Raw genomic sequence first — 15,324 nt, forward strand, 5'->3', positions numbered from 1 at the left:
GAAAAAATGGTCAGCAGGTTAACAATATCGCCTGTTTCAGCTCTCGAGAAATCAAATCTGGAGTGGGAAATAACGAGGCCAACTTCTTTCTTTCACTGTCCTCAAACAGATCTACCAGTAAATTTATTTTTATTTATATCATGAGCTCCGCTTCGTGAGTGCCCGGTCTGATTACAGAGATAGGGACATCAAGGACATTTATGTCGGAATTTTGTCCGATTACTCATTAGCAAATGACGTTCTTGGTTCGGTTGGTAGCGGCATCATTGTTCATTGACAATTAATTCCTGCGTTCGAATATTGGTTACCGCTTCTGGTACGAAATAAATGACGTCAACATTCGTTTCACTTCCGGTGAGATTCGCCGATAACACTCGGTACTATCCTCAGTCAATTTCTTATCAAATTTTCATCATTATGCACATCAATTAAATTAAATAAGGAAAACCAGTTTGGCAAGAATCCTATGAGTGAGCTTTGGATCCCATTCAGTTGTTGTGGGCATGGAGATTCCAGGTGAGAGATGCACTGGCCAATTGGCCATCATATCTCACGAATGGATCTCACGAATGAATGTGACATTTTGGAAAGATGAACTAATGGAAGTACGTTATTAACAATTTTAATAGCACGTTAAATATTTATATAAATTAATTTCTTTAGATAAGTTGACTTTTGTTCTATTTTTGTAACAAGTTATGCACAATGAATGCAAACACACACAACTTTACACGGAAAATTAATTTCAAAGAATTAGTTTTTAATATTATTTACAAACAAATTCAATAATATTCAGCAGAATCCACAGCACGGACACGGACACGTCTCTGAATTTTCAACGGTCATTTATAAACAGTTCAAGTGGGTACGTGTTATATTGCACGAATTGTTGCAACTCTTTCGTAGAACATAGAAATATATAATAAGCTATTTGACTTTGATACGAGATAATTGCAACAGCATTTCCGGCGGAATGGAGAAGAGTTCGTCCTGGTGGGTCACGAGAATCTCGGTTATCCGGTTGGTTTTCGAGGCATAGGCCATCTGTCAAATTAGAGTGCATTGGCTTATGGCGTCTTACTTTCAAGGTGCTTTTTGCTATTGTTTTTTTAATATATATATTGTGTTTGAAGAGATTTATTACCCCGTCTGTTAGCGATTCCATGTTGGTTTTGGTACTTGCTTTGCTTATTCGGGGTGGGAAAAGGTTGGGGCCCATCACTGTGGCCACATTGCTAACTGTCATTCGGTTTTGAGTTTGGTGATCCACGACGTCCTTGAGAAATCTGAGCAAAAGTCGAAGGGTCTGGCAATTTACGTCGGGCAGCTGGACAATCAGCAGGTTCAAAGCCCATATTTGATCATCAAAATTGGTAATATCTACACATGTGAAAATTCAATGTTGGTATAAAGTCACAGCGTTAAAAATTGTGACTTTTTTCTACATATACCTCCAACTTGAGCGAACAAGTCCAAGCAATCTTGGGTAAAGAGTGATTCAGGTAATTGCCTCAAATATGTTTTCAGCAGGCAAGCAATTTCGTGTGACCCAGAAGTTTTCAAAATATGGGTGACTGTTTGCATCCCTTTGATATCTACATGGTTGTTCTTCCACTGATTTTCGATGACATTCTGCATGACCAACATCTTTTGTTTGTTGCCAGGCACTCTTAGCAAACCCTCTTCATCCAAACGGTGGTTCCTCAACTCTTCAACCAACTGCATTTCGGTAAGCCACACACAATTTGCATCAGTATCAAACTTTCCAAACTAATTGTTATATGTACATTGATTCCACATTGTTACCATTGTGAAAATGATTGGCGTTCTGGCCTGATCCTTTTCCACTAATTTCTTTAGGGGTATGCCAAAGACGTTCCTTTCTCTACTCGACTGGGTGAAATTTCGGACTCGCAGCCGACTGCGTTTCCTCATGGGCAGCCCGTATTTGTCAAACAAAGCGGTCAGTTCCAGTAGAGCCAGTTGACGTAATTTTCTCTTTTGCGCATGGGTGAGTCCCTCCTCCAAAGAAATTTTCGGCTACAGCAGCGATGAATAAAACAAAACCACTGAATTAATATAACCTCAAAAATTGTGGTTATGTTGCAATTGCAAATGAATCAACCTGTTGCGTCACCGGAATCAATTGTGTTACGTCCCCATATTGATCGCTGTGTCTCCTTTGACTGTAGGCCGAAGCCGACGAGAGGGTTCCGACCAGTTTGAACTTGACAATTTCGATTCCTTGTCTATCGACAGCGGCTACGTGACCTTCGGCCGCTGGACTGAAAAATCCCGGACGGGACGGTTTGAACGACTGCTGTTTAATCCCGTCAATTTGATTGAAACTACTCCGCCTCCTAGACTCTGATCTGTGGGTGTTGGGTATTGGAAGAAACGAATCCAGGTGAAAGATCTTAACAAAAGTAAAATAAAACAGAAAACATTGTTAAAATAACCCAGAAAAATTGTGTTTCAAAGAATTTTGACAGAGGACTACTTTGTTGTTGTTGCTGGAAATAGTCGCCGCATCATCTTCATCCAGACAGCTGCTTTGAAAGAGACTGGATAAAAGCTCGCCATCTTCCTGGCTGCCGGAGCGTGACCAAGTTTTAGGTGAGATGGCCGGACTGATGGTAAGTCGTCCTCCTCCTCCTACACTTGCCACTAAATTCTCCGTCGAGTGTTTCATCGAGTCCGAGTCCAAAGAGTCAGGGGTGGCTGATCGCGAACGGCCACTCGATCCGCCGCTGTGACTGGCCTGATCGTGTTTTTTTTTTATATTTTTAAAGTTTCCGTTAGCCGAGCTCAATTTTTTTCTATTCTTATCTCTCCATCAAAACTCACCTCCGGATCACGAAAAATGTCCCGGCAGTCGGGTCTCTGTTGGCCGGCTCCCGCTCGAGTTTTACGTCCTTTTAAAGTGACTCGAAGGGTCTCCACTCTTTTGCGGATGGTTTGGTATTGATTGGTTGTCAAATTGTCCTCGATGACGGCGTTGGCCAGGCTGGCTTCCGTCACTAATTGATTGTTTTCCATCAGGTTGTCGACAATGTTGCCCAATCCGACGTCGATGAGCCACGTAGCGGCTTCTTCCGCTTCTGTGTCGTGCCAAGAAAAATGGTTAACGGGACGACACTTTTGCTGTGTTTTTCATTTTGACATTGTGCGTCGAGTCGTTTACCTTCCATCGTCGAGGCGGAGCAGAGCAGCTCGTCTTCGGATGATGTGGTTTCAACCATTGACCTGACGTGGTTTTCCGGCCAGACGTCGTGAAGATGGGCTTCCCCTTCGACGACCGCTGCCATGATGATGATGGGGGTTGCTGGAGTCTATAGTTTGGAGAGCTCAAACTTTCCCTGCCGCAAAAAAAGGTAGGATCAAAAGCTGAATATTATATAGTTGGTAATCATACATAATAAGGATGAAAAAGGTTCTTCTTCTTCTTCACTTTCTAAACCTAGCCGGAAGCTATATATTTCCGAGTAGATGGCCAAACGCGATTCAAAAGCTTTTTTTTTCCTTTTTTTTTTTTTTTTTATTTAACACCGTCTGTCGTCGTGCGATCCAATACCATAAACTTTCACACTACATCGAACGCGGTACAACAACAACAATTTTTTTTTCTAAATTTGTCGATGAAAGGAAGAAAGAAAAGAAAAAATACCTACAACTAACGAAAGAATTTTGTATTTTTTTCGGTGGGAATGTGGACACAGCCAAGCGGAAAAGGTTGTAATTTTCTTAAATTATTATTTTATTTTTTTCAAGGAAAAAACTCGTGTGTGGGGTAGATGTTAGCCAAAAAAAAAATGTTAAGGTCTGCAATCAAGCCAATCATGCGGACTTTTCTTTTTCTTTCCATTTCTTTCTGTCTAGTGAAAGCTCACGAAAAAGGTGCACATTTATAGAGTCACGTTATCACGCACTGCAGATAATTACTGAATCAACTTTTCCGAATAATCAAAAAAGGTTAAGCCGTAAATGAAAATAATTTCGCAACCGAGTTACACCGACACACAGAAAAAAAAAGTGAAAAACTAGATCTCTGAATCGTAAATTTTATGACGCGCTGTTTGTAGTACGTTTAGGTTGGCGGGTGAAAACGGTTGCACCTTACAGTCGCTCATCTCGTCTAATTACGTCAGAGAAAATCACCTTGAGGCGAAGGAGGTTGTTAGCAAACTGAGTTAACAACAGGCGATCATAAAAGCGACCTACTTGGATTTTGCCGCGCGCTCAGATTAGACGTATATTACATTATAAGCCACTTGGCCTGAAAAAAAATAAAATTCACTTTCTTTTGTTTCGGAACCCAACAAAAAACGTAATTCTCGAGGGGAGTAACTCACCACGTTTTGTCGCGACGAAAGCGATCCTGATAAAGCGAATGCCAACGGGATCAGTGCGACAATAGTTTTTTTTTTCCCTCCGATGTGTCAACTCATTCGAAGGCATAAAACGGGCGTGAACTGAATCGTCTTATCTAACCCAACAAAGCTAGGTAGAGCTCTAAATCTCTTTCACAAGCCAGATAAGAAATGATTTTTTTTTTTTTTTTTGTTATCTCAAACAGGATGTCCCACGACCTTCCGTCACGGAAAAGTTACTTTTTCGTTCATGTTGTTATGTGCGCGGACAAAATCATGCGCTGAATTTAATTTCCTTGTTTGATTTAGCGGTGAGCGATTTCGATTGTTCCACTAAAAATCTTTCAAACTCGTTACACACACACACACACACACTGAGAAGGGGAGCACTAGACACGTTTTGGAGAAAAAGTGGATAGACACAAAGAAAAATGGGCACGTCTTGCTATCACCGAGGCGGGGACAACACTGAAACTCGCACAATCCCTGCGCCGCTTGTATTATTACAGGTAGATACTAGAGAGAGAGAGAGAAAAGAGCATTGGACTTTTGCTGGAACCGGCCAGCAGGTGGGCTAGTAAAGGGACAGGGCGGCGGGAAAAAAAGGTACACACACACACAGAGAGAGAGAGAGGAGACACAGTTAAGAAAAGAGAACGTGATAGTATGTCTGCGCTCACGTTAGTGTGTAGATAGACACTGCATATGCGAGGCGGATTAAAAAAGAGCCAAAATAGCCGCTGGGGGGTGGATTTGACGCCGGGCATTGAAACACGAAAAATCACGAAACAGCAGCAGGTAAAAGACTGCCGTTTTGTTTGTTCGTAGAGAGGATATATACAGGTGGAGGCACCCTGTCGGGCCATCTGTTGCGCGACGAACAATTAATAAAATGAGATGCAAAAGAAAAGAAAAAATGTCCAGAAAAATAGGGAGTGAGACCTGAGCTGCTCGCCAAGGGGGGAGAGTTGTGACACAAAAGGAGGAAATAAAAAAGGCAAATAGCATTGGTTAAATTATTATTATTCCGACACACAGCAGCGGTGGTGGTGGTGGTGTGCTGCTGTTCACGCAAATCATTTTGACATAGAAAAATGGACAGGAGGGAAAAAAAAGTAGAACTCGTTGCTCTCAATCTCCACGACTGTAGTAATCGAATAATGTCACACAGATGTCGATCCATTACGGAATTCTTTCCCAGTTTGCCCATTGGCATTGGGATAATCCATTTCTTTTTTGTTTTTTGTTTTTTCTCTTTGCTACTTACTCACGATACGAATGAAAGGTTCCGTGCGGACCTGATACGCCAGTGTACTACCGCCGTGAGGGTCCGAATATTTGTCCGTTTCCAGTCGGTCGAACGTTAGCGAAAGCGTATAGAAATGTGTTTGGGAAAATTAGACAACAAAATGTACAAAAAAAAATGTTAATAGACGAAGGTATTTTTTTATCGGCGATCATTTCTTCGATAACAAAAAAAAAAGTTGAAGATAAAAAGTCTAGCGACAGTAATAATAATAATAATAATTTTGAACAAAAATCTCAAAAAGGGCTCTATGGCACGATGCCCGTAGCCATTTCTATCCGGTTGTTGCAACATTGTTAATAAAAAACAAAAAGTGAAACTCTCTCTCCTTCCCAGATTAGCTCTATATATACGCTCTAAAAAGAGACAACGGTGATTGTTGTTTTTCTTGGTTGTTAACGAAACGATCTTGTGTGTGTATGCATATGCTAATCACGTCATCGTAAATACATTTGGCGTTTTAGTTTCAACGTGTTTAGGAATGTGTGGATTTATGGCGTATCACGACGGCATTATTCTAGGCTCCTTTTTTAATAATAGGATGGCGAAAAAATTCTCGACTGTGTCCGTTGCTCCCATTTAGTCGTTGTGATCGCTCAACTGCGACATCAACTGCTTATACTTGTGACTCTCGTGGCTGATGGCCTTGAGCGTGTCTCGGTATTGGTGCTCCTCGACGGCAAACTGGCCAAGGCAACGGCCCAGATCGTGGTGTTTCTCCGTCAACATTTCGATCTGCTTCTCGATCTGATATGAACCGGAATAGAAAACAACACGCGCGAAAAAAAAAAAAATGAGAGTTGTTAAAAAGACAAAAGAAAATTGTTGACAAATTTTCGAATGAAAAGCCGAACCTTATTCTTGTTTTGCCTGACGGCGGTGACGATTTTCTCCATTTGCTGGAGGAATTCTCCTTTGCCGGCCGAACTCGTCATTGATTGACTGAATGAGTCGTGGATTGAGGTCAGCAGTGAGAGCTCTTTGTTCAAGTAGACTTTCGTGTCCTCCAACGTATTGTACAGCAAGTAATAGCCGTTCAATTCAGTTTGCTTCTCATTAACTGTCAATAACAATCAAATCTGTTTTTGTTTTGTTTTTCTTAGAAAAAGAAAGCGACGGCCGAAAAAGAAGAAGAAGAAATAAAAACCTTGGGTGCAGAGTTCGGTGAAACGTCGTTGGTACTGATTCAATTCAGAGTTGCCCGGCACGGCGTCCAACTGGCGTCGCAATTTCATCAAATTCACGTTCTTCTCACCCAAAATTTTCAGGGCGCCAGCCAGCTGCTCACGGGCACTGTCCACTTGCCGCTTGAGGTGATCTTGATTGGCTGGAGCTTCCTCTTCTTTGCTTAATAATGCCCTGGCGGAATTTTTTCGTTTTTCCCAAAATTTTTAATTAGGCGAATCGTGTATAATTAAAATGAAAAAAAAAATATATGATTATTTGTTTTACTCGTTGCGTGACTGAAGTTCTTCCAGCTCTGTTTTACATTGATTTTTGAATTGCTTCCGCTGTGCATTGGCCGCTTCGTTCTGGCTTACGAGGCGATCAAGCTGATCCAAGGTCCTGGTTAACAAATGTCGTGATGGTTGTTAAATTTTGGTTATTTTATTTTTTTATCGAACGTCACGCGTGATTGAATTCATTACTGGCGATTCTCCTCAGTCTCCAAGGCTGCGAGCGATTTCTTCTGCTGCTCCAAAACTTCTTCTGACGCAATAAGATCGCCGATCTTGGCCTTCAACTGATCCATCACCTGTTGCTGCGAGGCGATTTGATTGCAGACGCGTTCCAGAGCTTCCGATGTTTTCTTATTGCGTTCCTCCAAATGAGTTCGCTCATCCCGCTCGCCCTTTTTATTGGGTTGGGATTTTAATAAAAATTATTAGATTTCTTTCTTTTTTTACGAGTCTGAGAAACTTTTTCTTTTAATACTTCGCGTTCGTTCTGGCGTTGGGTGTAGTCATCAATCGTTTGACTTATGAAGCCAGCTTGCTGGTGGATGAGATTGCTAACTTTATGGGCGATGGCTCGATTTTCCAGCTTTTTCTCGCTCTTCATCGTCTTCTCCACCAGCTGATTTGAATATTTTTTCCTTTGAATTGGTTTTCACATCTGATTCAGTGTTGTTGTGTTTACCTGTTGGGTGTCATCAAGAAGGTTGACCTTGTTGTAGCCGTATTCCATTAAAGTAGAAACAACCTGAGAATGCAGTGAAGGAAAACATAATGTAATGAAAGACAAATAGTTGGATGCAAATCAAGTCATACCTCTTTCTCTATTGGCAGGGATTGACCCTGGACTTTCTTGAATTTCCTCTGAGGCAGGAATAATTTGGGTAGATTCTTGGCTGTCTCTTGCAATTTCACTTCTGATTCAGGTAAAGGGAAGGTCTTCTGGTATTGTAGGTCAGCAATTTCTCTCAAGTGATCGTTGAGAGATTCTCTTGTTTCCATGGCTTTCTTCACCAACCACTGATTTTATTTTCACAGACTTGCCGATAACATAATGACCAATAATAGTTTTTACTGTATGAGTGAAACTAATGTTTACCTGCATCACAGGAAGGATTTTTACTGTGTCAAGTCCTTGAATTTGGTGAGGTTCAAGGGCATAAGCACACTTGATTGACAATAAAACATTAATAATTTTTTCAGTGATTTCACTAAAGGTTAAATAAAAAAAGATCAGTATAATAGACTGATAAATTTAAATTCCAAACATACATTTTTTCACCAATGTTGAGATTTTCTCGAAACAAGAAGTTGACGTCAACATCAACGGCACAAAGTTCCAAGCACCAGACCATGCCTCCTACCACCTTTTAAACAGAATTTCTCAATCTAAATTTGTGGTGTTAAGATAAAGCGATTATCTACTTTATCAAAGGCAGACAATCCTTTGAGTCTCACGCGGAAATAGCCAGCAGCCAAGAGTAAATCGCAAATGTCTTGCAATTTTGCCCTTTGTTCTTCATCGTCCTTAACCTCAAAAAGTTCCTGCAGAAATGTACGAGATTACAGTTTGAAAACATTTAGTGATTTCTTGAAGCTAATTCTTACTCTCTTATCCATTGAGTATACGAGGTGACAGAGACAGACGGACAGTGTACGGGCCAGGTACGGGCACGGCAACGGGCTCTCGCTGTTTTCATAATTTGTTGTTGTTTTCATTGGGTACTTTCTTTTCGTCCGTTAGATGGAGATGACCGATTGAGTCATCGCGTAAAACGCGGGGAACCAAAATTTTTAAATATTTTATTTAAAAAAATATTCGTTAGCCTATTAGCCTGAAACGAATTTGATCGCCGTCGCGCCCGAGCGATGCGGCCAGGTGTTACAATCAAGTGGCGACCATAAACCGCATAAACTATTCTCTGGCAACATCCACCCATCAGCTTAAAAAAATCGGATTCGTTGGTCTGACGTCGAAGCACGTCAAAGTAAGTAAAGCAGCGAATTTGAATCTAACAAAAAATAGTTTTCAAGAAAAAGAAAATGTTTCAAAGATATGTTTCTCGAAGAGATGAAAATGTGTTACTAAATGTTAAAAAGAGTGTCAAGTCTCTATATGATGTGTGTATAGACAGTCTAACTCAGCATATGAGCCTCTGTCAGAAAAAGTGTTCGTTGAGACAACTTCAAGATGTGGACATTATAGATTCTGAATTTAATTCAAGTCCTTTTGAACAACTGTGTAAGTTACAGAAATTATAATTTGTTAAAGTTACACATTAAAATTTTACTTTCCTTTATGGGATATGTAAATTATTAGCACAACAAATCTTGGCTGAAGTTGCCGAAGTTTACAATGAAAGGTATTTTGAAAGTAAAACAGTCTTCATGCAGATGCTAACGCTAACCCCACACTGTCAGACCTTGACAATGGAAAATTATAAAGGAAAGCATGTTATAAGTTTACTTAAATTTGCTTCTGTCAGATGCCCGGTAAACAAATTCTATTCAATAATATCTTTAAAGATTATTTACAGCTTTTTATCATAGGAATTACAATTATTGCGGTTTTGGAATAATTATGACATTCCAATGAAAGATTTATTACCTTCAATTTCTAAATTTACAAAATTGCAAGTCTTGCATATTGTGTCATCTCCTATAGAGCTGGACAGCCTTTTTAACACTCTTGGAGCTAACTGTCCAGATTTGAGGTATATTCTTTACACAAATTGTTGTGTTTTTAGGACATATGAACGAAACCATTATTTCTTTCAGAGCGCTGCAACTATCAGCGCAGGTGATGAGGGGATGTTGCGGTAAAATGGTGTCGGAAGATGGAATTCAAGGTCTGTGTGTCGTTGGTAAATGCAAGTTAATTCATACATTAGTTTTTGATGACATCGAAGTTACAGAAGAAGTGATCGCGATAGCACTTGAAAATCTACCCGTGTTAAAAATATTTCCCCATCGCTTAACTGTCAGAGTTTTAGCCAACCTTCATCGAAAAGCGCTCGGCAAAAAGTTGTTTATTCCTACTTTTTCGTTGTCAAGCATTGATTTATATAGACATGATGATTACGCGACCGCCGAAGATTGCGTACTAGCATTAGCCGTTTGCCCCTTTATAACGAAAGTGACTGTCAGGTACTATGATCGTCGATTGACGGACGATGATTTTCAGGTCTTGCACTATTTCAAAAATCTAAGAAACCTTCATATGTATACAAGAGACTATACCAACGATTATACTAGTGGTTTAGCCCCTCTACTTAAAACGGTGGGGAATTCTTTGATATTCTTAAAGTTAAAGGGTTTTCACAAATTGGATGTCTATGATATCATCGAGTATTGTCCCAATCTGCGCTCTCTTTCTCTTGTACGTAATCTCGACTATGGCAGAACTACCGTTCTCGATACACATAGAGCGAAGAAGAATATCGTACTTAAGAATCTCGAAATGTTGCATTTTAGTGATCTAAGTCATGTAAGTCGTGACAGTATGCTGCCTGAAAGTCTATCTTTACTCCTGTCATCGCCTTCCCTACGATATATTGACATGTACCGTTGCCAAGCAGTAACTGACGAGACCCTTCTAAAAGCTGCTAACCTTCACCTATTCCCAAACCTTGAGCAAATCCAATTACTACGCTGCGATCGCGTATCAAGAAAAGGGTTTGAGGCTATGATTAAAAAATGTCAATCCCTCAGGGAATTTGGGTTTTTTGATTATTTCAATGTTGGATACTTTAGGGGATGGCGAAAAACATTTGTTAAACGCAATTGGCAGACGGATTTCAGTGTTGATGATTTCCTTGGTATATTTTTTGATTACCATGGTAACCCTATCGTTATAAACCAGCCAATAGATTTCAATGAATATCATAAGCAAATGGTATTACTTTCTTCTTTGCGATAGCCCATAAGGACAAAACAATCGATTCCATGATTATCTGAATAATGATGTTTTGAAGGAAGTATTTTGAATATTTAAAAATTTTACTGTAGTTTGAATGGTTTGAATATATAATGTCTTCTTCTAAAAATCGTCCGATTCTACACTTGTATTCAGTTTATTTTTTTAAATAGTAGTTTTCATTGATATTTTTCATAAAAATTCATAAAATTGATAAAAAGATTAGAAATAAAATAGAAAATTACGCAAACTATAGAACATGCAAATAAAGCAGGGTATAATACAAAAACAAAGTCACCGCAATATAAAGACAGGTCAACGCCAGTGCAGTTTCACCGATCCTTGGAGTAGGTACACTGCTGGACGAGCCAATATTGATGACAGGTGGCCGACTGTTCTCTGGGCTGCATGGAGGACTGTAGTGCAACAATAGAACTTAAAGAAAAACCTTTCTTAACAATTGAAAAGTAGTTAACAGAGACTGACATTGACTGCAAACGGTTTCTTGACATCAATCGCCTTCTTCCAATGTTAGCAAGCATTCTGGCGTAGTGGATCCTGCGTCTGTTATCTAGACGTTCCCTGGACAATAAGGGATTCCGAGTTAAGTTGCGAACAATTGATGCGACCATAGTCGAAGATGATACAGCGGCGGGTGGATCTATCATACAGATAAAAAACACGACACAGATCAAACTTAAATCTTCACTGCACATACAGCAACCGGGAAACTGACTTTGAGCGATGCTTGGTAACTCCTCGATTTGCATCTCTCCCAAAACCAGACCACGGTCAGTAATCCGGTAAAAGGGATTGTTGTATTCCGGTGTTCGTAGTCCAGCAGCCAAAAGATTTCGGTGCAGTTCCTGATGTTCCTTTTCAAATTTCCTCCTGTTAGATTGTTCTTCCTTCGAATACAAACTGATCATGATGGCAATCATGTTATCGACCAAGAAATTTCTTTTTTCAGCACGTATTGGCTCACGACAGATAGGGCATCCAGCTGTAGGCGACTCGCTTTTCCATTTAGCAACACAGTATTGGCATAATGTGTGCATACAATTCAATGAAGTAGCCTATGTGATGAAATAAGATTGGTAGTGTAAATTGCGTTGGCGTGGGCGTAGGATAGAACTCCCGAGTTAGTCAACTTACGAAAACCATTAGTTCTGAACAAACTCCGCAGCGAAGTTCTAACAACATTTTATCCAAAATATCCTGGTGATTTGGGTTAAATCCAGTGTGACTCTAAATTTTAAATATTGATTCTATGCACAGTTAAAATCAAATTATATTGTTAATACTTTGAGTCCAGTGTGAAGTTGTAATTGGGCATAAATTAAGTTTAGCTCCACTTTAATATGATCAAACTTCAAGGTGAAGACATCAAGCTTTTCCTGGCATTCAGCAACTTGTTGGCACTTCAGCTTATTCAAACAAGTTAAAAGATGGCATTGATACTCCATTTTGGCTAAACGCTGATCCTTGAGTAAACAAATTTCTTTCTCTTTATTTTTCATTTCCTGGAAAGGAAAAGGTTTTAAATTACTACTTAGAAATAAATTTATAACAAACGTCCCAGCAGGTACTTACTTGTTTTAACTTCAACAATTTTTCTTTAAGCTCGAGTAGAAGTTGACACGCTTGTTTTTCCATGTTTGTGTTTGATTCTGCGGTGAAACTCATTCATTGATGTTCACGGACGTCGAGGGCAAACTGAAAGTTTGTTACTTGTCTATCTCATGCCTTCATAGGGTTACGATGTACGAACGCAAAGTTTGACATTTTGACTTTTGTGAAATATCGATTCAATCCAAATATCGGATTAAAATGTTTAAAATTTAATTTTCGAAGAATTTCAAAGCCCATTTTAAAATGAATAAAAATTTCCGGTAAATAATTTTTTTAATTTAAGATATCTAATCTTGCCAAATTTTTTTGTTTAAAACAGTTTTACCAGAAAATATTGTTGCGACCTGACATGTGCTTTTTTTTTGCTGAACAAAAAGCTAACAGCAGACGTCTGTAAAGGTGAAGAGATTATCTGTTTTTTAATGCTTAATTATTATTATTTTTTCACTGAAGTTTTCTATGTTGTTTTTCTGTAATGCCGCGAGTAAAAAGAGTGGAGTCTCTTTTTGAAATTTCCATAGATTTTATTACCGAAAACATGGATACATTTTGTAAGGAAATTTCGACTCTGGGTGAGGTTGACGCTGTCAGTCTCGAAGGAAGCACAAATGTTTTTAATCTGTTACGTGAGTATGAGTTGTTCTAAATATTATCCAATTAGTCTTCAATTGATGTATTTCCATTTTTTTGGGCTGTGTCAACTTTCTAGCTTCCTGTTTTATCGAAGAAATCATCAAGGTTCTTGGAGAAAAGGGGTATTTGAAGAAACAATTCCTTGAATACCTGATAACCCCCAGACTTCGTACTTTAGACTTTAGTACCATGTGTGTTAGAAATGAAATTTCTGACCTTCTCCGCTTTGCTGCCAACAGATGCCCAGTTAGAAATATAAAAATTTACACATATGGTTTTATTTTTAATTTCATTCCAGCTGTTGTGTTAGGAACTGAAAACTTTGATGCTCTTTCATCCCACATATTTCCTTGATAATGAAGACTACCTGAATTTCATCCCAAATTTTACTGAATTGCAAGTACTGAACATTTCTTACTCAAGAGCTGGAGATATTTGCTTGGGCATTCTTGGTAGCCATTGTAAGAAATTGAGGTAATTTTAAACAGTATAAGAATTAAATCTAGACATGTTGTATAATGTTTTGTTTTTTTAGGGAGCTGTATGCTGAGCATAGTTCAGTGACAGATAGTGGTCTTCAAGAGCTGTTTATTTTTGGGCAATGCAAGTCAATTAGTACATTGGATCTTGATTGGACGAAAGTGACCATGACAGGAATTCAAATGGCATTAGATAATTTACCTTCCTTGAGGGTGCTTCATCACCAATCTACTGTTGAATGTCTAGTCAAAATCCATCAAGCATCGTCTCATCAAGAGCTAGATATTATCCCCAAGTACAAATTGTCAATGCTCGCCATCCGTTCTCCCTTTAAAAGTGGTAGTCTACGTATAGCGGTATCCTTTTGCCCTTTGCTTACTAATGTCGACATCAGAATGCCTAAAGAATTGACTGACGTTGACCTATTAAGCTTATTGGTTCTTGAAACCCTTTGCGACCTAAAAATTTGTGGGCATCGCGATGGAAATATTACATTTCCTGGCGGTGTGAGACCTCTTTTGAATTCATTAGGGAATTCGCTTAAATCTCTAGAACTTTCCCTGTTCCGTGACGTTAATATTCCAGTAGTGACGGGATCTTGCCCTAATCTTATCTCCCTTAATCTTTTAAACAATTTGAATTATATTAATCCCTGGCAAGATGGGCAGAATTTTTTCAAAAGCGATGAAATCTTAATGAATCTCGAGGCATTGAATTTAAAAGGCCGCATTCCCTCCCTGCATCTTTTTTTGCTCCTTTTTTCTCCCTCGCTTGTGTGCGTCCGCTTAAACGATTGCGACACCCTCACTGACGAAATACTAATGATGATCTCCATTTTCCATCGATTCCATAATCTTGAGCACTTTGAAATTTCAAATTGTAACCTTGTGACCGAGAAAGGTATCGACGTATTCATGCAAGACAGCAATGCGCTTCAGAAGGTTGAGTTTAAATGGTGTGATAAGGTGACGCGGAAGAATATTTGTGACTGGAAGAAGAAAGCCAATGAAAAAAATTGGCAATTGTCTATTTCGGCTCAATTAAGTTTTTAAAATTGTGTTGTCCTTTTATTGCATTCGTTTATGTAACATAATTGGGAATGTTCTGATAATTATCAATTAAACTGAAATGGTTAACCTCTAAATTTTAGGAAAATTAAAAAACCGTTTAGTGCCTGTTTTTAAAACCGGAAATCGTCACTTCCTTATTTTTATAAATCACCTATATCATGTGCACAGCAATAATAACAGGTAAAGACCTAATAAATTGTCAGCTACCTGTGCTGCGTTAAGCAAGGTACCCAGGCTGTTAGTGATTTTTTTTCCATAAAAAAAAATATATAGAATATGCCCTATCTCCTTTTGCAAACAGAATGACTATCTCGCTTCATCTTTATTTGTGAGGCCCACTTCAGGTTCGTAGCAAAGTTGCGGATTTTTAATAGAGTGGAGAATATGATTTCCAAATGTCTTCGATGGGATTTGAACCCGGGACTCCGGCGTGTCAATTGGAGACTGTACCACTAAGCCATAA

At 39.1% G+C, this 15,324-nt stretch overlaps 4 protein-coding genes and 1 long non-coding RNA gene across 9 annotated transcripts; 3 read left to right on the forward strand and 2 right to left on the reverse strand.

Annotated features, from left to right (window-relative positions):
- Window positions 1-590: 590 nt before the first annotated feature.
- On the forward strand, window positions 591-7,572 carry LOC124204669. 3 transcript variants are annotated; one of them, XR_006879032.1, is made up of 7 exons: window positions 591-605; window positions 664-1,502; window positions 1,665-1,729; window positions 1,861-2,011; window positions 2,193-2,407; window positions 2,482-3,374; window positions 6,780-7,572. It is a non-coding gene; the product is annotated as an uncharacterized LOC124204669 (long non-coding RNA). The 3 variants fall into 3 exon arrangements; XR_006879031.1 differs by lacking the exon at window positions 591-605 and having other exon boundaries at window positions 1,369-1,502; window positions 2,482-2,961; window positions 3,043-3,374; XR_006879030.1 differs by lacking the exon at window positions 591-605 and having other exon boundaries at window positions 978-1,088.
- Window positions 3,859-8,849, reverse strand: LOC124204666 (coiled-coil domain-containing protein 93-like). 2 transcript variants are annotated; one of them, XM_046601778.1, is made up of 14 exons: window positions 8,739-8,849; window positions 8,556-8,675; window positions 8,403-8,497; window positions 8,230-8,341; window positions 7,947-8,150; window positions 7,816-7,878; window positions 7,612-7,752; window positions 7,326-7,528; window positions 7,129-7,242; window positions 6,824-7,035; window positions 6,531-6,736; window positions 4,353-6,423; window positions 4,222-4,276; window positions 3,859-4,158 (listed from the first exon to the last, which is right to left on the reverse strand). In XM_046601778.1, the coding sequence occupies exons 1-12, from the start codon at window positions 8,847-8,849 to the stop codon at window positions 6,256-6,258; spliced, it is 1,749 nt and encodes a 582-aa protein (XP_046457734.1). In that variant the 3' UTR covers window positions 3,859-4,158; window positions 4,222-4,276; window positions 4,353-6,255. The 2 variants fall into 2 exon arrangements, with proteins under 2 accessions (XP_046457734.1, XP_046457735.1); XM_046601779.1 differs by lacking the exons at window positions 3,859-4,158; window positions 4,222-4,276; window positions 4,353-6,423 and having other exon boundaries at window positions 6,664-6,755; window positions 8,739-8,835.
- Window positions 8,850-9,003: 154 nt separating this feature from the next.
- On the forward strand, window positions 9,004-11,176 carry LOC124204665. 2 transcript variants are annotated; one of them, XM_046601777.1, is made up of 5 exons: window positions 9,004-9,372; window positions 9,451-9,493; window positions 9,552-9,623; window positions 9,681-9,844; window positions 9,909-11,176. In XM_046601777.1, the coding sequence occupies exons 3-5, from the start codon at window positions 9,561-9,563 to the stop codon at window positions 11,047-11,049; spliced, it is 1,368 nt and encodes a 455-aa protein (XP_046457733.1). In that variant the 5' UTR covers window positions 9,004-9,372; window positions 9,451-9,493; window positions 9,552-9,560; the 3' UTR covers window positions 11,050-11,176. The 2 variants fall into 2 exon arrangements, with proteins under 2 accessions (XP_046457733.1, XP_046457731.1); XM_046601775.1 differs by having other exon boundaries at window positions 9,451-9,623.
- Window positions 11,177-11,179: 3 nt separating this feature from the next.
- On the reverse strand, window positions 11,180-12,844 carry LOC124204668 (E3 ubiquitin-protein ligase rnf8-A-like). Its single transcript, XM_046601781.1, has 6 exons — window positions 12,640-12,844; window positions 12,351-12,569; window positions 12,202-12,294; window positions 11,783-12,122; window positions 11,533-11,707; window positions 11,180-11,462 (listed from the first exon to the last, which is right to left on the reverse strand). The coding sequence occupies exons 1-6, from the start codon at window positions 12,730-12,732 to the stop codon at window positions 11,297-11,299; spliced, it is 1,086 nt and encodes a 361-aa protein (XP_046457737.1). The 5' UTR covers window positions 12,733-12,844; the 3' UTR covers window positions 11,180-11,296.
- Window positions 12,845-13,054: 210 nt separating this feature from the next.
- Window positions 13,055-14,935, forward strand: LOC124204667. Its single transcript, XM_046601780.1, has 4 exons — window positions 13,055-13,304; window positions 13,388-13,557; window positions 13,622-13,785; window positions 13,847-14,935. The coding sequence occupies exons 1-4, from the start codon at window positions 13,154-13,156 to the stop codon at window positions 14,841-14,843; spliced, it is 1,482 nt and encodes a 493-aa protein (XP_046457736.1). The 5' UTR covers window positions 13,055-13,153; the 3' UTR covers window positions 14,844-14,935.
- The last annotated feature ends 389 nt before the right edge of the window (window positions 14,936-15,324 follow it).

This window comes from Daphnia pulex, chromosome 10 (assembly GCF_021134715.1).
Source record: "Daphnia pulex isolate KAP4 chromosome 10, ASM2113471v1".
Taxonomy (NCBI): Eukaryota; Metazoa; Arthropoda; class Branchiopoda; order Diplostraca; family Daphniidae; genus Daphnia; species Daphnia pulex.